The 21,493-nt window shown below is 39.9% G+C and overlaps 3 protein-coding genes across 8 annotated transcripts; all 3 read right to left on the reverse strand.

Annotated features, from left to right (window-relative positions):
* Nucleotides 1–110: 110 nt before the first annotated feature.
* Nucleotides 111–6,931, reverse strand: LOC113139485 (acyl-CoA dehydrogenase family member 11). Of its 2 annotated transcripts, none has more exons than XM_026322773.1 (15): nucleotides 6,848–6,931; nucleotides 4,887–5,175; nucleotides 4,210–4,433; nucleotides 3,967–4,066; nucleotides 3,556–3,673; nucleotides 3,172–3,314; nucleotides 2,913–3,065; nucleotides 2,107–2,201; nucleotides 1,912–2,011; nucleotides 1,687–1,827; nucleotides 1,507–1,599; nucleotides 1,315–1,422; nucleotides 1,053–1,224; nucleotides 872–938; nucleotides 111–773 (listed from the first exon to the last, which is right to left on the reverse strand). In XM_026322773.1, the coding sequence occupies exons 2-15, from the start codon at nucleotides 5,163–5,165 to the stop codon at nucleotides 659–661; spliced, it is 1,908 nt and encodes a 635-aa protein (XP_026178558.1). In that variant the 5' UTR covers nucleotides 5,166–5,175; nucleotides 6,848–6,931; the 3' UTR covers nucleotides 111–658. The 2 variants fall into 2 exon arrangements, with proteins under 2 accessions (XP_026178558.1, XP_026178559.1); XM_026322774.1 differs by having other exon boundaries at nucleotides 6,861–6,908.
* A 422-nt stretch (nucleotides 6,932–7,353) lies between these two features.
* Nucleotides 7,354–17,521, reverse strand: morc2 (MORC family CW-type zinc finger 2). 5 transcript variants are annotated; one of them, XM_026322734.1, is made up of 28 exons: nucleotides 17,452–17,521; nucleotides 16,742–16,866; nucleotides 15,645–15,698; nucleotides 15,505–15,539; nucleotides 15,338–15,406; nucleotides 15,121–15,211; nucleotides 14,920–15,028; nucleotides 14,629–14,788; nucleotides 14,285–14,396; nucleotides 14,053–14,178; nucleotides 13,894–13,973; nucleotides 13,745–13,827; nucleotides 13,491–13,576; nucleotides 13,030–13,170; nucleotides 12,794–12,948; nucleotides 12,271–12,399; nucleotides 12,044–12,149; nucleotides 11,716–11,848; nucleotides 11,555–11,638; nucleotides 11,120–11,368; nucleotides 10,695–10,979; nucleotides 9,943–10,047; nucleotides 9,546–9,603; nucleotides 9,302–9,440; nucleotides 9,043–9,210; nucleotides 8,829–8,922; nucleotides 8,355–8,543; nucleotides 7,354–8,270 (listed from the first exon to the last, which is right to left on the reverse strand). In XM_026322734.1, exons 2-28 carry the CDS (start codon nucleotides 16,807–16,809, stop codon nucleotides 8,202–8,204), a joined length of 3,177 nt encoding a protein of 1,058 aa, XP_026178519.1. In that variant the 5' UTR covers nucleotides 16,810–16,866; nucleotides 17,452–17,521; the 3' UTR covers nucleotides 7,354–8,201. The 5 variants fall into 5 exon arrangements, with proteins under 5 accessions (XP_026178519.1, XP_026178518.1, XP_026178521.1 ...); XM_026322733.1 differs by having other exon boundaries at nucleotides 17,315–17,503; XM_026322736.1 differs by having other exon boundaries at nucleotides 16,742–16,862; nucleotides 17,452–17,485.
* A 1,657-nt stretch (nucleotides 17,522–19,178) lies between these two features.
* LOC113139520 (transmembrane protein 248) lies at nucleotides 19,179–21,484 on the reverse strand. The gene is made up of 7 exons (XM_026322824.1): nucleotides 21,328–21,484; nucleotides 20,662–20,854; nucleotides 20,199–20,466; nucleotides 20,000–20,099; nucleotides 19,724–19,865; nucleotides 19,488–19,628; nucleotides 19,179–19,352 (listed from the first exon to the last, which is right to left on the reverse strand). Exons 2-7 carry the CDS (start codon nucleotides 20,833–20,835, stop codon nucleotides 19,332–19,334), a joined length of 846 nt encoding a protein of 281 aa, XP_026178609.1. The 5' UTR covers nucleotides 20,836–20,854; nucleotides 21,328–21,484; the 3' UTR covers nucleotides 19,179–19,331.
* Between the last annotated feature and the right edge of the window lie 9 nt (nucleotides 21,485–21,493).

Below are 21,493 nucleotides of genomic sequence, written 5' to 3' on the forward strand. Positions count from 1 at the left end.
ACAGCATTGTTAACATGATTTGTCCTTATTCATTTCACATTTAAGGTACACTACAAACTCACCGATACACTAAAACCTGCAAAAGAATTTACATTTTCAACAATCAGAAGATACATATATATATAAGTTGTGCAAATTTACCAGATGTCTCAGTTTAAAGGCTCACCCATTAGCTTGTAAATTAGGCTTTTCCAAAGGTACAGGAAGGCAGCAGATATCCAGAATAGTATGAGTGCCATTGACCTGTGCTCTACTTGATCTGAGGCCATGTGGTGGTCTGTTGATCTTTGCTTACCTCGTCTGTAAAGTCTTTTACCTGTGAAAGTGAGAACTGCTGTGAAGGTGTTTTATTTATCTACTTCACACCTTTTAACCATCCAGACCTCCAAAAATCCTCCATCTACTGCAAACACCGTGAATCTACAGACAATTTTTATACAGAATTAAATATAAAAAACAATCACAGAAATGCTGCTCTGTAATTAGAAACCTGTAGCCTAATTAGAAACTCATATTTCAGTTTCACTGCAAAGCTTATTCTGAACTGGACTGTTATTGTCCACCAAATCATGGTTTCAGTTGTCTATAAAATCAGATATTATTTTGAGGCACAGAAATAGCAAATCATAGGACAGATTTATCCACTTTCAGTGAACGTTCAGTCTTGGGCCGGCTGGTCGTACACCAGTGCAGAATCAAGTGGTGGAGTGCTGGGATCGTAGCAGCCTCTGGCCTGTTTAGTCACCACAGGACACAAGTCCTGTTCACACCACCTGATAGAGGAAAATGAGACATATATGGCAAATGAATGCAACATTTGGTTTTGTAAACCTTAGACAAAATAAATTCACTTTTTTTTTTTTTTTTTTACCTCAGAGCTGCATAGGTGTCAGATGCGGAGGCTTCTTTCCAGCATGCATGGTCAATGAGAAGGGCACCTGTAAACACACAGATAACTGAGAGAATAAAATTGCAGGCGCAAATAAATGTACTGTTGACTGACTCAGCAATCATTAAAGCTTTAACTTCACGTCTGTTTGAGTGGTATCAACCTGCGTAGATGCGAGCCAGGCTGTATGCCAGGTCCCTGGCTGCCAGGTCCAAGTAGCCCGGTTCTCTGGTTGCTGCTTCTTGAACAAACATCTGCAGCTGTGACAGTGCACCATCTACAGCTTTTACAGCTGGAGCCAGTGTGGATACACTTGATACACCTGCAAGCAGGGACTATAGGGAGAAGAAAACAAGCGCAGCATTTTTGTTCAGCTCTGTCAGACGTTTAGTTACTGAACATGTTTGAAGGGATTACTAATGTACCTTGACATGGGTAAAGTATGCGTGAAGAACCATTCCTGAGGTACGAGCAACACAGCGCAGAACATCCAGAGACAGAACGTTTGTTGTACCTTCCCATATACTTAACACCTGCAGAAGGAAGAGACAAGTAAGCTTTAAAATGACAAAACATGGAAAATGCTGTAGCTTTTTATTTGTTGGTATTAACCTCACCTGTGCATCCCGAAGTAGTCCAGGCAACCCAGTATCCTCGATGTAGCCCTGACCACCAAAGCTTTCCAACCCCTCTGACACCACAGCCACCGCCTGACACACAAAACAAAACAAGGATAGTACGGGCTGATTTTGGGACAGTTTACTCTCACAAAACACACTTGTACAAGCTGTGTGCACCTGCTTCCCAGTGTACAGTTTGACCACAGGCGTGAGCAGACGCAGGAGGTGTGTATCAAGCTGGGTTGCCACTCCACTTTCCTCTTGGCCCAGTAGACGACACACATCCATCGACAGAAGGAACGCGCCATGAGTCTCTACCTGTCCATGTCAAAACCCATCATGAGGCATGATGGGTAACACTGTACAGAGTTTGAATAACTTGTTCACCCCCCGTCAGCTGACCTCCATCCTAGCGAGTGTTTGCATGTGCAGTGGGTGGTCTCTAAGAAGCTTTCCAAAAGCAGTGCGGCGAGTGGCATAATCACGAGCTAACTGGACCACCCTGTGAACGCACACAAACACACTTAATCAGCTTATTTCTGAGTCTTTTAAGAGATCAGTGCAGAACGCTGTGCAGCAGTAAGAGTAATATCCTGCCTTCTCATTGCAGCTGCTGCAGAGATGCTGTTGTGGATCCTCGTTATTGTCAGCATGTTAGCTATGCAGGGAACACCTCTCCCTTCCTCAGAGATCTGTAAGTACAGAGAAGGAATGAATACGTCAAGGGCTTTTAAATATTTATCTGAGGTTGATTTTTAAGTCTGCTATTCATGGACAAGTGAGCATTTTCCTACAATCCGATGCAGAAGGGAAAGGAGGAGCTGCTAACACCTAGAAAAACAGTTGTCTTGGGGAAAACAATCATAAGTCTTAATAAAGTCCCATTTGTATACAACGGTAAAATATGTAAGGTATTCATATAATGTGCTAAAACGCTACATTATGGGGGGTAGTGTGTAATATATACTGTATAGAATTAGTAAGAAATTTCGATTTGGGACAGAGTGATGGAGTATGCTTACTGTTACACTTTACATTTATGCAAAATATTAGATTGGTAAGAAACTGCATCCTTAAAATGAGCAGTTTTTAAATAAGAACACATGAAAAGAAAAATGTCACAGCTTAAACACAGATCAGATGAAATTAGCCATACAAATCTGAAAGATGACATAGAAAATCAAGGTTTGTTAGTCTTGGTCTAGGTCTACCCTTTTAGTGGTCGATACCGATTTGTTAAAACTCTTTCTTATCGTAGACTGACCCACTTAGCAGAAAAACACCAGGCACTAAAATAAACAATATGAGCTGTACTTGACCCAGTGTGGAGCATTAATCATATCTGCAAACATACCAGAGAACAAAGCTACAATTTGTTATTACTGTAATAACATGTAAGCGACCCTGTGTGCCGGCAGGCCGTCCAGCAGCAACTCAGCAGTCGGTACTTGTCTTGTACCCAGCTTGTCCTTCAGTCTCTGGACCTCTATACCCTTCAGCCGACCGTCCTCGTCTCGACTCACCTCTGCATAGAACAGAGACAAACCCCTGCTGCCCTGTGGGACAAGCACATAAAGTCCAATGGTTTCACTCTGCATGTCACTCGAGGAGAGTAATGACTAATGACAGAGGAAAATGTAAGGTGTAAGAAATGAGCTGTACAGGTGTGGTTGCCCCCGTTCTGTCCTGCACTCTGGCCAGTGTGAGAGTCATGTCCGCATCTGTAGCAGAAGTGAACCACTTGAAGCCGTGTAGTTTGTATGAACCGTCTGTTTGGGAAACAGCCACCGTCTCTGTGCCGGTCGCTGAGGACACGAAAGGAAATTAGAGGCAACTCATGAAGCATTACAATAGCTACTCTCTCAGACAACTCATGTCACAACAATGAACTATCATTGAATATTAGTGTTTATTGGACATTTGAGTTTTTCTTTGTCATGAACTACGAACTGTTTGAAATACAACAAGTACCACAGGTTTACTGTGTCCTCTGATCTGTAAGGGGATACTGGTTCATTGAGAACAAATGTGAACATCACTACTAACCAACATCAGATCCTCCCTGTCTTTCAGTCATCCACTGTCCAGACGTCCAGAAACGTTCTGACTGACGGGTGGTTAAACGACTGAAGGCTTCATCCACAGGCCATGAAACACCTATGGACTTTGTACACAGACACACCCACACAAAGCTATTAAACATGATGTATCATTTCACTGGAGTGTTGCCACATTACTGTCTCTGTCATGTGCTCTTTTTAAAGACAAACATGCTCCTTGTTTTCTTTAAAGAGATTTAGGTCACTGCAGAAAACCAACAATCTGTTTTCCTAAGTGAATATAAATGCAGCTACTGTTAAAGGAATATTATTTATTGTTAATTTTGCAGTCAAAATAACGATGGTGTTGATTTAAGATGCTCAATTTACTTTTCATCAGATAATGTGCTTTTCACACCTGGATGACTTTAGCAGCTCCATCAGTCATGGCCAGTGGACAGGTGTACAGACCAGCGGAGGGTGAGAAGATGTACAGCTTGCTCATTTGGTACACACGACTGGAAAACCATACACACACACACACACACACACACACACAGCTTTTACAAAATTGACTTTCTTTCTCTCTTTAAGCTTCTTTACTGAACTGAAATTCTGCAAATGAGCTAAACTGAAAAAGGAAATGCAACTGTCTCCTAACCTCCACTCTCCAAATGACCTCTCATAACCAATGGCAACCAGTCCTTCCTGTGCCGAAAGGTCTTTCATGCGTTTCCAGGCTGGGGAGGTCACAATGTGGTCCACTCTGCGCCCCCATGGGTCAAAGTGCACTAAGCGTGGAGGGTTGACCTCACACTCTCTACCCCACTTATCCACCTCTATCGCTACCCGCTCTCCAAATGCACACAAATCTGAAAGAACTGCCTGTGAAGAAGATACAGATACAGTCACATAAATTATTTGCCTGAAAATACAGATGTCATCCAGCTGTTTGGAACTAACATAAGGATGACAAACAAAAACTGCTTTGTTATTGGCTTTTAGAAAGTGAACTACCTGATGTTGCAGCAGCAAAAAGATAAATATGTACATCAGAACTGAAACTGAGGTTCTGATAATTTAATACAAAGCAGCAATTTGTCTAGTAGCTTTTTTACCATGCTTTGTATATGTCGAACTGTTTTTCCAAGAGGACCTGGCTACAGACAAAGATGGCAGACTGCTGACACTGGCAGGAAATTGACAGTAGAAGCTGGAGATAGTAAACCTTGATGGGTTCACTGGGATGGGTTAACCCAGTGCCAGAATCTGCCACCTTTGCCTGCAGCCAGGTCCCTCTCTATATTTCTCACAAGCCATGCAGTGCTCCCTGCTCACCCCCTGGGGCAGGTGTCTCCTCAGGTACCCTCTGAGCAAAGCATCCTCCAGAAATGGGTTTTTCAGCACCGGGGTTTCTTGAAAGAAAGATCCAATCCTGGCTCTGGAGAACGGCAAGAAGCTTGATGCCTCCCACAGTTGTTCGTCATCAGATCTTCTTGTGCCCGGCTCTGCTACACTGGCAGATCTGATGTGGAGAAGAGGTCGAGGAGCAGCACCCCACACCCTGCTGCAGCCTGCAGCTACACTGCGGTTCAGGAGAGCTGTGTACACTGACATGGCTCAAGATCTGCAGTGTGAGGTGAGGAAAGAGAACCAGCATGAAGCCTACAAGCATTCAGGATAAGGCTGTTTGGGAGAAGGACTGGTTTCATTCAGGACTGGCTAAAAAACAATATCTTTACCTATAAATGATGTTTACTTAGAAATTATATTTTAAAAATAGAAATACATCTCAGCTACAGAAACCAATGTTATGACAGGGTGAATGTGGACAATGGCCACACATATCTTATATAAATATCTTATATAACTAGCGACTACAGTCCAACATTACAGAGCACATGATCTGTCGTGCCAAAGTAGTTGACTCCAACAGGAATTGATTTCACTGCCGCGGGAGCGCGCATGCATTCAGGGTGTTAGGCTTGAATTTTAGCTAAGCTAACGAAAAAACAGTAACACTTGGATTCTTTAGTCATCGTATTGAATATAGTTCTTTTTCTGCAGGATGTTTTCTAATGTGTCTTTTAGTTTGCTTATCTTTCTATCGAAACTTATTCTAGCCATTGTCAGCGATATGTCAGGCTGTAGCCTGTTTTACGTGTTTGTCACACTGAGATTGTTTGGTCCCTGTTTGGATGCTACATTCAAACACGTTGTGATCTGATCTTTCTTTCGATAGAATATACTGAATCAAGGCCTGCAGGTTAAACAGCTACAATAAAATCGAGTTCGACGGGAAATATAAACAAACCTACAAGAAACACATCACATTGCCAACAACAATTGTTTGTATAACCGACTTTTAATTGCATAATAAATTGAGGTCTAGTTTTGGATACTGTTATGAATTACTCTGAATGACCACAACGATCATATTATTGCATAATATGACGTTACAGGGGGATACAGATTATTTCAGATGCTGTTTCCCACCTGACATAAATTGTATCCCCCCCTCCATGATGTCAAATGATACTCAAACATCCTGAATGTTATTCTTTACACATTTCTGATCATGCTTCTTAACAATGGAGACTTTGGACAACTTTCCTTCACTATGGCTAAAGTTACAGTCCCCTTACTTGATTCAGTATATTCTATTGAAAGAAAGATCAGATCACAACGTGTTTGAATGTAGCTTCCAAACAGGGACCAAACATCTCAGTGTGACAAACTCGACAAAGACGTAAAACAGGCTACAGCCTGACATATCGCTGACAATGGCTAGAATAAGTTTCGATAGAAAGATAAGCAAACTAAAAGACACATTAGAAAACATCCTGCAGAAAAATAACTATATTCAATACGATGACTAAAGCATCCAAGTGTTACTGTTTTTTTCGTTAGCTTAGCTAAAATTCAAGCCTAACAACCCAGGTTGTTAGGCTTCACCCTGAATGCATGCGCGCTCCCGCGGCAGGGGATACAATTCCTGTCGGGGATAACTACTTTGGCACGACACCTGTCTCAGTGTCTCATTTGGATCAATCCTCGGGCTTTATGTGATTTAATAATAGCGGGGAAAAAAAGACAAGATGCACAGTCCAATTTCAGCAGATTAGTATATTTATCACTTTGCGATCAGTGACCCAAGCTCCACAACATTAGCTAACACACTAGCTCCGAGTTATCTCACTGCGGAGCTTTCCTGTAGCGTTTTTTTCGGCAACTACTTTCAGTGTGTTCACAATGAAAACTTCTCTGATAAAACTCAATAACATGCAAGTCAGACTCACAAGTGTCGCAGACCTGTGCAGATGAAGAAGAAACAGCAACCGGACTTTCCATACGTTAGCTCAGCTGTATGTGTATTTGTTCGCCACACCTCCAAAGTAAAAGTCCCGTTCCTAATCAAAGGGTCAGTTCCCTCAAATTACATAGAAGAATCACATTTCTGTCACTTTTCAAAAATAATTGTTGCAGATTGTTTTACTTGCTTTTTAAAAATGTAACATTGGCTTCAAGAAACTCACTTAGAAACAAAATTCTACTCAACTTTTATTTACCTTTAATGTGAATGGTCCTTTCTCAAGAAAATAGAGTCCAAAATTTTAACTGTCCAAAATGTAAACCATAATTTTGCAAAACCAATATGTTGTTATTTAGCACATACACATCAAACTAACACACACATGTACGCACATCAAAGGTGTTGCTGAACCGGTTTATTGTTTTAGGTAAAGATTTTCCAAAAATGCAGAATCATTTGTTCCAAAAAGAAATGAAAAGAAAAGAAAAAGACTGAAAGCATGCACTGTTTAATAAAACATTTCCATGACAGGTTAAAATATATTGAAATGAATAGACACGGGCACCGAATAAGTATGAACACACATTTCCATTATCTGCTCATTTTTTATCCTGAAAATAAAACACAGAACAGTTACAGTTTAAACACAGGTGGGATGAAATACTCATACTGATAAAACCCAGTAAGTAGTTCTTGTTTGTGGGTGTGGCACATCACCCAACCATAAAACATTTACTTTATTTGCTTGTTAGGCAGACTAGTATGGATGAAGGTAATGTGCAACACTGACGTGTTTGTAGTGTACAAAATATTAATGCTGTACAGTCTAGTCAGGCCCAGGTTTTTAGTAGTTTCCAATTTTCACCTGACATGACAATGGACCAAAATGGCAAACAAATGTAGTCTACAGTTTGTCATAGCTTAAGTTGACTATGTAAATGGAGAATAAACTGTATTAAACCTACACAAATATTTTCAAAGATCAATAAGGACAGAATGGTTTGAAGATGGATTAACATATATAAGCAGGTATATATATATAAAAAAAAAAAGACTAGAAGAAAACCAGAGGCCAGAAGGCTACCAAACAATGCAGAAACACCTGTGAATTGGCCCAAAGTCAGAGAATACACTGGTCTATAGACTAACGATGAGAATCAAAGAACAAACTTATATGAATCTGATTTAAAAACCCAAAGGATCAATAATATCCCCAAATATTCACAGCCAATTACCCATGAGCTCTTGGGGAGTCTGCTGCAAGTAATGGCCTAAATGAAATCTGCCAGTATGCCATGCCCATGGTCTCTTCTCTTTTAAATTCCTCTTCTTTTCTGTCCTTAATCACCCTTGGTAAGGAGGTCCTCTATGTAGGCATCAAGCTCATCATCTGTGTTTATGTCAATGTCCTAAAATTGTAAAACAAACATAAGAAATATATTGCTTAGACCATCGATAATGAGTAGTGCAGATTAATCAGTAAGCCATCTTACCTCTTGTACTTTCTGCAGGAGTGCTACTATGTTCGTTCGGAGTTTCTGTAGTTTCTCGTCTGCCTCCTTCAGTTTGACCTCAGTGGTGTTGCTCTTCTCTTCAACAGCTTTGGCTCTGGCATCAGCCCTGCTCTGGTAGGAGTTGCACAATGACTGAAGACCCAACTCATACTGCTGGAAATACTCTTTCTAAAGGGAGGAAGAAAAACACATTAATACATCAGCAGTCAATACATTGGACAAGACAACGCAACACTAAGAACACATTCTATTATCACACATTTTATTGCTTTCAATGTAAAACATTTTATATATTTTTTTTTAATTTTAGGTTCAAATACAGCCTATGGATCAATCAAGTCTGGGATTTGACTGGGCCATTGAAGGAATTACAATTACAGAATTACTTGATCCATTTCAAACTATCTACAACTCAAACTGAAGGAAATGCTATGTGAAGAAGCTGAAGCTCACCAAAGGAAAGGACACCAATTCCTCCGCTGTCATGCTGTTAACATCGTCCTTTGGAATCCGAAAAGCAGGAGGGAAGAAGTAACGCAGCATTGTTCTGGAAACATGAACAGCACAGTGAACACATCACAGTGCTTTGACACTTTACTGAGGAATGATTCATGTACCCTGGCTGCTGTAACGTAGAAACAGCACCAGCCCACTGTGACCAGCTCACCTCAACATGGTGACCAGGCTGTCAGTCACCTCTCGACTGGTTCCAGGTTGTGTAGTGTCCGGCTCCATGGGTGCCAGCCCCTTCTCTGTCTCCTGTTGGGTGTCAGGTGTCTGAGAGATTGGAGACGGTGGCCGCATCAACCGGACCTCATCACTCCCCTTAAATACCCTTTATAGACACATATCCATGTGGGATATTAACTATCTGGCGGGTCAACAAAGTCGCCCCAGAATGCAGCAACACAGACACAACATCTTACCATCTGTCTTTGGGGGTGGATCGAGGTACATAGTCAAATTTAACTTTCCAGCGAACGCTCTGTTTATTTGCCTCCACAGCAATGACTTTTCCTGTGTACCACTCTTTATTGACACGTACTTCCACCAACAGACCCTTATCTGTAGAAAAAAAATATATAGGTAGAAATGACACTAAACGCTTTTAGTGCTTTCTTCTTCCACATCTGTATACGAGACATGTTGTAGAGCAGTCTGTTTTCTGACCTTTCAGAGCATTTTTAGTCTTGTTCTCTGGTTCCTGCTGTGGAACCTTCTCAGGTATCTGCAAAACAAAACAAAATCATTACCACCACAGCAGTCAGAAAAACAACATGTACTGAAAAGCCAGAGAGTGGTTAAAAGAAATGATTTTTATATCCGTGTTAAAGAAAGAAGTGAAAGCCTCCTCAGTCAGTAGGTGAGAATAGCATGCTTACGTCCAGAGAGCTGTTAGAGAAGAATATGACCTCAACTACAAGAGGATTATCAGAAGAGAATGATAATCTGACAATTTGCCCCGATCAGAAAAACAGTCTAGTTGTCATGATTGTTAGAAGTTGTGAGAGCACATGCAGCCCAGCTTTATCTGGGGACAGCAGAGAGACGCACTGAGTAAAGCTACCTTGGCTTTAGCCCCTTGCTGTTGTGTGGAAATGGATTTAGCAACAGAGGTTGGTGTGGCAGTGGCAGAAACCCCTTTCTTCTCAGGCTGTGAGTTTGTTTTAACCTGCAAGGTCAACAAATGGCCTCTGAATGGAGATCTAGTAACCGACTAAGCCACCCAAGAAGGTACGTACTTCCCTCGTTTCCTCACTGTATGAGCCTAATATTATTATGTCTTTCCAGCCATCCAAATACTGTAGGAAGCTAATTAAGCAAGGCTTACTACTATTTTTCCATTTAGAAAAATAAAGACTAAACTTCACATCTAAGTACACAAGACAAAGGGTAGTTAGAGCCTATTCAGGCACACAGAGAGTAGCATGTCTTATTATTGCACTTTGGTATTTAAGACTCTAATGAAAAGGGTGGAATATGAGTAACTTTAACACTTTGCACTTCATCTACAAAGGATGCTGACATTACAATGCTGCAACCAAAAGACTGCAGAAAAAAGAGAGAGCAGCAACACACCATAAGAGCAGTCTTCACAGCATGTTGCACCATGCACCACACCCAGTCTAGCACACACAGGTGAACAGGTGAGTGTTTTATGTAGAGTTGCTAGGGATCCCATTATATACACCCAGCTAGCTGTCATTTGTCAAACATTTGTTACTGGTATATATTCACTACAATTAGAAATATAAACTGCAGTGTTTCTGACCTGATGCAGAAAAGAATCTACTCTCAGATGAGCCCTACTGTGTTTACCTCATCCAACTTGCCACGTTTGGCGGCTGGAGCCTTCTCTACCACTTTCCCACGGTTACCAGCTGCTGCAGCCATCTTGGATTTCTTTGTCTGTGGTTCATCCTCTTCACTCTCCTCCTCACTGCCCTCCTCACTGCCCTCCTCACTGCCCTCCTCCTCCTCCCCCTCCCCCTCTTCCTTCTCCTCCTCCTCCTCCTCTTCCGCTTCTTCGTCTTCTTCCTCCTCTATTATTCTTTTGCGTTGTCCAGCAGCTACTGGTTTGGCAGCTGACGCTTTACCAGATGTCTGTGGAAAGAGATGGACAATATTTTTCTGTTTGGGTTTTTCTTGTAAATGCAGCTATGTTACACAATAGTTCCAACAACAAAACCTTCTACTGATATTTTGTGATATCAGTAGAAAACTTCCTAAAATTTGAAACTAACCCGTGAGTTGCGGCTGGGTGGGGGTGTTTTGGTAGTAGGTTTTGATAATGGCTTTGCAATTGATGAAGCCTTTGCCACAGCTCTTGACCTGGATGGCTCAACTTTGGATGGTGGTGGGGGAGTAGCAGGTGTCCGGGTAGGGCGTTGAGATGTGGTGCGAGATGGAGGGACACTTGGTGCATTTTTTAGGTGAGCTGGGAGTGGTGGAGAGCGGGGACGTGCTGTGGACCTCTCTGAAGACCTATTTGCCTAAACCAACAGAAGGATTAGACAGAAAAACATATGGTTGGAACAAGTCACTGGCCAAGAAGTGTAGTTGTTATTAAACCAAATTGCATTAATGATGTGAGTTCCTGATCACACAACTGCTTAATACATATTTTTTTAAATCTAGGAATTTGGGATTTCTTTGTAACACCAAATATGAATGTTTACCTGAGAAGAGCTCTCTGTTGGTTTCATGCTGACCTCCAGTGGTAGCTTCTTTACATCTGCTGCAGATTTGATTGTGTTGGTTTTCTGAGAAAGTGAAACACAATATTTACGTCCTCATGTGCACAGAATGAGAGAGAGACGGCAGGAAATGAATGATGTACCTGCAAGGCCTCTAGTTTCTCCTGCTGCTGTTTGATTTTCTCTGCCAGCTCTTTCTGTTTGTCTTCAGCTGATGGCTTGTCTTTCTTCAGAACACCACATGGCAGATTCTGTTTCTGTTCAGGAGCATCACATCTGAAAACACAACACACACACACACACACACACACATATATATATAAAAATACATAGAGTGTGTATGAATGGAACAGTGTTTGTAGTGACACAGTGACATTAATGCCACGTGACACATGAAACACATGAATACATGAATTAAAAATATAGCATGATTAGCAACACACATTGTATGAAACAACAATCTGTGTGTACCTATCCTGAGTGCTGTCAGGATTCATGAGACACACCCAGCTGTCTGGATAGCGTTTGTCCACAGCATCCATTTGGAAAGGCAGCGTTCTCCACTTTAAACATTTATCTGAAAACACAAAACAGAACCAGAGTCTGTGGAAATAGGTAAGTATGTTAAACTACAGTATGTCTCAAAGTGTGTGCTCTCCATGCGTATGTGTGTGTCTGTGTATGCACTTGTGACTAACCACACTGAATAGTAAGTGGTATCTCCATGGCCCGACGTCTCTTGTACCTTGGCTCTGCAGATGGCGGTGCAGACCAGCTGGCAGACAAATATCCAAACTCATCCCAGAACTTGACTATACCTTTCTGAGCTGCAGGACGGACGGACGGACACACACACACACACACACACACACACACACACACACACACACACACACACACACACACACACACACACACACACACACACACACACACACACACACACACACACACACACACACACACACCTGAATTTTTAAAAACTTTTGAAAATAAGCTATCCGACAATGGAGAGTAATCAGGAACGCATTGCTGATTTTAAACGGACACCGACCCGAACGAAGAAACAATAAGTGCCTTTTATTCAGGTTTGTAACAGCTAAGATTCAACTTCAACAGCTTGTCAATTAGTGACTAACCTGAATGGATGACTTGATTTTTACAGATAATTTGCTAATACCTTGTTAATAAATGGAAATGTGATGATTCAGGAAAACCTACCAATGTTGGTGTCCTTCCAGTATTGAGCTAAATGTTCTCCCATGGATTTCAGTAAATGTCGATACTCCTTAGCATCTGCAAAGTCTTGTTTGTTGTGAGTTGGCTCTAACACTAAATATGGGACATCCACTACTCCAACCACACCACCACAGGCCCTAAAACAGATGAGACATGCATGTAAAACAATTTTGTCATTCAAACATTGTCACTTTTCACTCACTGTACATTTTACTCACATGCCTCCCTCCAGTTGGGGCCCTGTCTTCTCATACATTTTTATGAGACGAGAGCAGTTGTATACAAACATCCCATCCAGGTTCCTCTGTTCAATGTTAATTCCAAATATAAAATTCAACTCTTTGGGCTCCTTTAATGCTCTGAGGAATAGGGCAGAATAGAAATCTGAGAGGACATAGACAAAGCCAAGCAAAAATAAAATGTTGGGTTTCTCTGCTGGACAATCTTTTAATTTCTGTCACTGTTACTCATACTCTTCTCCTTACTTGCAAACAACAACTTTTAATTCTCCTTTGTTTCATTCAGATAAAAATTGCACATCAGTTATATTTATTTGTAAGAGTTCAAAAAGGTGCATTTCTTAATTAACTACATAGGGGAGGAAAAAAAATAATTTGATTACATAAGATACTTTTTTTTACATAAGAGAAATCAAATGTTATAGTTTTGTTTGGCATACTTCTGCTTGGCTTCAAGAATCCTTTTCTTCATGTCAGCATCCCGTCGGAGCATCATGGCTGAATCCTGAACCTTTCTCAGAAGTGCCTTGAAGAAAAGGAGGAGGAATAAGTGAGAGACCAGTTTAGACGTTTCATTATAATTGAGAATATAGACAAAACAAAATGCTGCCAGTTTTAGGTTTAAACACTTGTTTACATGGACACAAGAACATTAACATTTGAAACATTAACACACATATTATTTTCGGCTTACCCGTGACTCTTTTGAAAGGTCCTCTCCTAATCTAGTCTCCAAAGCCACACGCTTACTGTCTGCCTCTCTGGCTTTTTCCTCCGCTGAAAAAACAGAAAACCGTTAACCATAACAAATATAAAACATGAATGAATATACCACTGACTCACCAATCTTAGCGAGGTGATCTGCCTTTTTGACTTCTTGCTCGGCACGGGTTTTGAAACGAGTGGATGAGTATTTATAAACCCTGACAACAAAACAAAAATGTCAATGAAATCTTGTCACTGGAACACACTCAAAAGTGCAAAAGTGTGTTATTATATTACCTTGGTTTATAAAGGCAGCAGGACAGTCTCTTAGTCCTGACTTTATGTCCCTGGATAAAAATCCTCATGCGTGGGTCAATGTACAAAACAGCAGCATACGCCCTGAACGACCTCCGCTCCGGCTTTCTGTGAGAGATGGGAAGACCACGACCCTTGTCATTCACAAAATTATTGATCAATGGAATCAGCCTCAAAAAAGCTAATGTAATGTCCTTTTGCCACTACTACTCACACTCCTTCAACAGGTGTCCCAGCCATCAGTATGTCCTGATGGTCAGTCTCTACATCCAGCTCTGGTTCTCTGTTGTCCATCAGCTTCAGATTGTAGATGATCACAAGTGTACCTTTTAACAAAACATAAGATAAAAGCATGACAATTAATATTAATCATGTCATTCTTCAACCCTTACACTTACTAAAAAAGAAATGATCAAAAATTACAACTATAGACAGAGATAACATAAACCACAAAGATTTTAAGCATCGCTCTCAGGAGATAAATTTTAAATTGCAGTGTTTGAATGCTGAACATAAAGATATTAATCTCTTAAAAAGGGAATACATTCATATGCTTACCACTACTGCTTTCTATTTTGTTGAACTGCTCCATCAGCTGCTGTTCACTTTTAAAAGGTGAGTATTTAAAGATCAGCTCGGTCTCTATGGCATACTTCTCTGGGTCTGAGGTCAGTGGCTCCTTGGTCTTCAGATCCCAGGAGGGGAGGGGCACTATCACCTAGAGAGAGGATCAAAAGCCTCAAGTACAAAAATCCAGAGAATCTTGAGAAAGTCTAACAACAACAAACGGGGGTTTCATGGTAAGTTAAGGTACAATCTTAAAATAAAATCACAACAGTTGAATCTGACCTCATCCAGCCCCTCCTCTTCATGAAAAGTTCTTGACAGAAAAAGGCAAGTGAGTGTGTCACCCTTTTTTGTGAACAAGATAAAGTCTTTCCCAATACGCATAGAGCCACTGTGAAAACACACACATTTTGATCATATTCACACACTAGTATACCAAGTGCACACCGCTATAGTTACACAACAATTGGGTGCAGGTCTTACGATTTCAGTCCATTTCCATACTGGCCAATCTGAGTCGATTCAGGTGACCGCTTGTTTGACTTCCCAAACTGAATCACGTGGGTTGCCTCATCTAATAAAGGAAATGAGTTTCATATATAACATCAGAAAACCTCACAATTCACCCACACAAAGCACCTTTAATTATGAACCAAACTCTAGCCTGAAGTGATTTTTCAGGTAATAAAATCACACTTACTAGGGTCCATTCCAATACCATCATCCAGAAAACAGAGCATGTAGCCACCCCGCAGCTCTGGACGTTTTTCTGTAAGAAAAGCAGGAAGTTAAAAACCGACACTGGGAGTAATTAATTAACCTGTATGCTTCAGTGTGTGACACTCAATTAGTCATTCTGAGGTGTACCTGTATATATATCAATTCTTGTGGCACTGGCATCTCTGTGGAAGAAGCAAACCAACTGTAAGACTTTCTATTTATTACCAAAAAAAAAAAAGTTAATTTCAACAATTGGCATAGGTGCCATTGCAAGTTATTACAGCTACCTGGAGTTATCCACAAGCTCTGCCAAGGCTCCAAATAAGAACTCATGGGTTGTCCTGAAAACATACCGACAATTTCACTAATTCAAAATATTATATACACAATATTAAATAAGTATCTAAATAGTTCTGATACTCATTGAAAGGATGTGAACACCTCATGAATATTTTGTGAGAGGTGGTTATTCAGTTACACAATCTGTGTTTCACAGTCTATTGACATCACAGCCTATTGACAGACGTCAGTGGAACCAAGGAGATTTACATTAAGTAGTTCACAGTAAACTACTTAGTCTCACAAGGACAGACTATACTACAATTTGTCCCCTAATGCATTTTCTCCATTAATATTTACTGACAACAGAATAGATCACAAAACAACAAACATGTCTTACTTGAGTATAAACATGTATTCAAACTTCTCCGGGAACATTAAACAATTATTTGTTATAACAAAAAAATGTTACTTCAAGTGTCAAATGTAATGACATGCACCACCATAAGCTGATCAGGTTTGGTATATGACAAAAATTCACACAGAATCACGACAACCACCAAGGACCACTGCATGATCTAGCATGGTCTAAGAGGTCAGGCTACATCATGAGAGAATGCTAGTCTTTGGGATCTGTAGCCATGACAAGATAAAAGCCTCAGTTCCATCCTCATTTCTGCAGTGCACAGACATTGTTACAACTACCCTTGAAAATGAATACAAATGCTGTGGATCACATGACTATGTGGGACTTCTGCAAAGTGTGACTTTGGTATGTGGTTTTAGAATCTATTTTTGTCATATCAAATGCAAATGGACACACACTGAAATTATACCATATTCTCTTCTTTGTTCAACAGCTGATCAGTTTTAACATGATTACACCTGATCATCTATTCAAAGTACATTTTAGATTCCAAACATTAATGTTGGGGCAGTAATCTCTTGCAACCTTTTCATCTCTGGATCTTGCAAAATATTCACATTAGTGAGCTGGTATAACACTGTATGTTGTAACTATGTGTAGTTGCTGATCTGTAATATTCGCTTTCATTCTGTATGTGTGTGTTCACAGACACATTAATCAACAGCAAGCGGTACTTACGAATTTGTGTGCAGGTACTCAAAGGTAAGCTGAGCCCTGCTCAGGGTGCTGTAGTTGGAGTAGGCCATGGGCACTCACAAATATTTCGTGTTTCCTTCCTGGTCTCCGGTTTGTCTTCTTCCTGACTTCAATCAAAAACTTTCATTATAAAACTCAAAGAAACCTATCACAGGTCTTCTATCTTTTCATTCTGTGGCTTATGCCATGAACCCCATCGACATGATCTAATATCAACTGATGTTGAAGCTTTACAGCTAGTCGTAACGGACTAGTTACCACCCACGCCTTATTAAAATTAACTCGCCCAGGTGAAAGTTACCACGTGGGCGGCCTGCTTGCAAACAACAGGGTTTAGAGAGTAGAGCAAATACTGCCTTCGGGTATTTAGGTTTATGAACCCGTCGAGCTAGGTTTCGTTAAGGCCAAGTCATGCTTTGTAAAGAGCCCATGACACAAACATGCCACACACTGTTGCAGAGACTGATACCAACATTAAACATTAGGCTAACACAGGTAGCTAGTTAGCGTCAGAATGTTTACAAGGTAACGTTAGCTAGCTAGCTAGCTTCTTACTGGTAAACAGCTGACATTAGCCGTATCAAGTCATTTCCAACAACTTTGCAGACCGTTTTCATATGACGGAGACTTTATAATGCCTTCACGATCGTCCAAGGAGGGATAAATACTTTGAAACGTTTCCTTTTCCCTACCATGAAAACACCAACAGGCCGCACAACATCCAACCACTCCGACGTTACTAGGTTTCCACTGCCGTGTACAAAAACCCCGCCCACTTTCTATACTCAGCCAATAGCAGAGCACAATGAAGAGTTTCTTAAAGGTGATTGGAGGAGAAGTCTTGCTACGTAGGAATGTACTGTAATGCACCACACTTTGGTGGCACTTCAGCTTATTGCGTTTTCTAATAAGTACTTTGAATATGATCGAAAGTGGTCACACATGTAATTAAAAACATTGGCTTAAAATATTTATTGCGTGTATTAACTGATCACAAACAAAATAGGTCAGTTTTTACTAGATTTAATGTCAACAAGTTAACAAACTTTTATGTTAATTCTTTAAAACGTTGGTTTGAGCTTTCTATTTCGTTTACTTCTTCACAACACACAGTAATTTGTTTACTGTAAGAATAAATGATTGTAAGTCTTGTGGTAGTTATAACCAATATTGTTTGTGCATGCCTGAGTTGGAGACACAAATGTTACATTCATAATTTTCCTTTACTCTCTACAGAGACACAAACGACATTTTGTACTTTAGTTAAGTGTTTCAATTTACTTAGTACATATTTTCATATGAGACTTCATATATGAAGTAGTAGTATGAAATAGTATTTCATCATATTTCAGAGGCAAATATTCTACTTCTACTCCACTTCTTCTTCTTCTTCCTTTCGGCTGCTCCTTTCAGGGATCACCACAGTGAATCATCTGCCTCCATTTAACCTCTGTATCCTCCACACCCACACCAACTATCCTCATGTCCTCCTTCACTATTTATTGGATAACATTAGTTACTAAACAAAATACAGTGCAATCATAAAACGTAATTGATCCATTGTGTGAAATTCACCAGCTACTAAGGGCTGTGTCACATACTTCAAATGATACCTAATTAAACTGCAACATTAAAGTCATGAACACGATGCATCAGTAATTCTAACCCAAAAATATAATGTGCATTAATGTGATATGCACCTTCTGTACAAAGTGAATTTTACTTTAAGTGTCTCAAGTATATTTTTTCCATTTTACCTTTATTTTACCAGGTCATCATGTTGAGATCAAGATCTCTTTTTCCAACGAGGCCGTACCAAGACAAATTTGCAATATTAAAACTCAACAGATACAACACAATATACAATCCATTTTTGAGATAAATACAATAAGTTTGAAGAAAAAACACTGCACATCTCCTTCACAACATTCTTTATGATGTCCTTAAATCCTACAAAGCATATGAATGTGGGTAACTTTATTTCTTTCAGCTAATTATTCAGTGACCAAGGTGCATAATAGATAAATGCTATTTTTCCCAGATCTGTAAGAGTTCAAGATACATTAAAGAGTAACCACCTGGAAGAGCACAGAGAAATGTTGCAATGATACCCTGGAAGTTTAATCAGTACCACTATAGATAAAAATATAACAATGCTGATGTCTATGAAGGGTCAATGATGTCCAACACACTAAATCATAATGAATGCTACTGTGAATAGGAGACTTTTTCAATTGTTATGAAACACAAGGATGGTACACTGAGTCAAGTATTCATAAAACAGAGGAGGCTACATGAATATATATCTTGACATAATCAATCACAGATAGAAAAATACTTTTTATGTTTTTTCGTAGCATTATAAGTAGAACAAGAATTATTTTAAAAATAAAAAAATAAATTAAAAATTAGGAATGCATGACTTCTAAATATATATTTTTTTATTTGTAAAAGTATTTTTACACTGTGGTACTGTTACTTTTACACAAATAAAGGATCTCAGCGATTCTTCCACCACTGCATGTAAACTGGTTTTTCATAAGTAAAGTTGGCAGAGTACACATTTTAATGTTCAGGAGTTGATGAAAGGCTCCTGCAAATAAATTAAAGCAGCAAGGTTAGTTTAAACAGGTCTCTTCGCATTTCGCAGTGTGCCATAATATTTGTGTGCTGATTAAAAAAGTTACATTTTCATAATTAAGTAGTATTATAAGAAAATGGCAGTTACATTTTGTTGATCCAGTCCACTCCAGTGGTAACGGTGAATGTGTGAATCTGTGAAACTTGCTACTAAACAGAGTATGAAACAAACTCCAAGCAGCCACAAACTGACTTCCAAGAGATGACGAACTGCCACACTCTGCTCCTCCTAAAAAACAAAAGCAGAGAAGAACTGACAGGATGAAAGGAGTTCAATCTGTAATATGACTGACAGTTATGTTTATAATTTGTGACACACTGTACCTGTGTTAACATCACTGTGAGTGTAGGGTCATTTTTTGATTGTAGATTGTAACAGGTTTTTGATCCTGTAGAAAACTGGTCGCTTGCTTCCACATGGAGGAAGGAAATATTTTTCTCAGATGCAGGACACGCTGGAGGAAGTCTTTATGAAAGAATGTATGCATAAAAAAAAAAGCTCATTAAGAGCTGCAGATATACAGTACTTATGTATATGTAGTTAGCAATTTAATTTAAGGAAGCTTTAAAACACGCAATTTACAGTATGAATGAACTTACAGGCTCAGGGGCAGGAGGTCTTTTGGGGCACTTATGGTGAGGCAACTGTGGGTGTTATTTTCAGACAGAAGCTCTAGCGTCACATTAACAATCTCATTGCCTGGGGAGTGAAGCAATTGCTCATGGGTGAGAAGGTACGGTTGTATACATTTGACTTTATTTCACAATTAAAAAAAATCAGCCCATTGTTAAAACCAACCTCCAAAAAGTAGCTGACTGGCTCTCAAGGTAGTGTGAAGACCAAGGTCTTTCAGAGAGCCACCAGCTGAGCTAGTAGTCACAACCAGGGGAACCTTGACATGCAAATGGGTGACAGAAGAGGTCTTTGTAAAGTTAACTAAAGTCTCTCTGTCCTTTCCTTGCTCCATCAGATGAAAGGGAACTGGTGAGAAAAGCTCAGATGAACTTTCATTGACTTTCACACACAGCTGAAGCTGTGATAAGGATGATAGTAAATAGTTCCAGTCCTAGGAGAAGGATAAAGAGTAGGATTTGCACATCAATACTGGCTCAGAACACAGTTTTTATCATCTCTTAAGACAGCATGATAGAACACCTGAGACCTGTTTAAGCAACTAACCACTGCCTGAAGCAATCACTGAAACTTTTCTACAAAAACTTTTTCCATATTCCAACATTAATTTGGATGAATGAGTCCTTACCTTTGCTTTGTCAGGGTTAGGCAGAGTGTGAGTGTAGCTGTAATAGCTGAGGTAGATGAAGGAAAAAGCCAGAGTAAACAGACACAGGAAAAATGTCACTACTGGAGGATTCTGGGATATATATTCTCTCAGGTTAGTCACTGGCTGCCAGAAACCCATCACTACACTCCACATACACTTGGGATATGGCAAGCTGTGAAGTGAAAAGAAAGACACTTTAGTAACTAGCTAGAGTTTTTCAAAGCTTTTTCCCCACTACCATACATCTGTTTGTGGGTCTGTCGCTGTTTTATTAGTTATTATTTATTGTTCAAGACCATTTTTATTAAGACAGTTCATGTGTCATTCAAGAGGACAGAACAATCCGCAAAATACCTATACTCATATTTCTTTAGATGTATGTGCCCATTTCATTATAATGGTATTCAAAACAAGATGTACCACTCTGTTCCTTTCGGCTTAACTTATCAGATGTCTTGTGACTAGGTAGATACGCCCAAGCAAACTTTATAAGAGGACAGATAACATGCTAACCAGTGTTAGACTACCACACGTCTGCCAAAAGTTATATCAGCCAACCAGCGATTGTAACGTTACATGAACGCTGGTTCCTGTCAGGGTAATGTTGTTAACTAACTAGCCGAAATATTAATTAACACTTCATACCTTGAATTTGAGACTCTTCTCTGGTCACGTCACCAGTTTTGGCCAGAAACAGTGATGCCTGGTTTTCTTGATGATAAATAAACCGGAGTTCGTCATTTAGCTAAGAAGTTTAAAGTTCACTAAGCACAGCGACAACATCACGACAGTGCTGTCGGTTTACGACGAG

The sequence above is a fragment of the Mastacembelus armatus genome, chromosome 9 (assembly GCF_900324485.2).
Source record: "Mastacembelus armatus chromosome 9, fMasArm1.2, whole genome shotgun sequence".
NCBI lineage: Eukaryota > Metazoa > Chordata > Actinopteri > Synbranchiformes > Mastacembelidae > Mastacembelus > Mastacembelus armatus.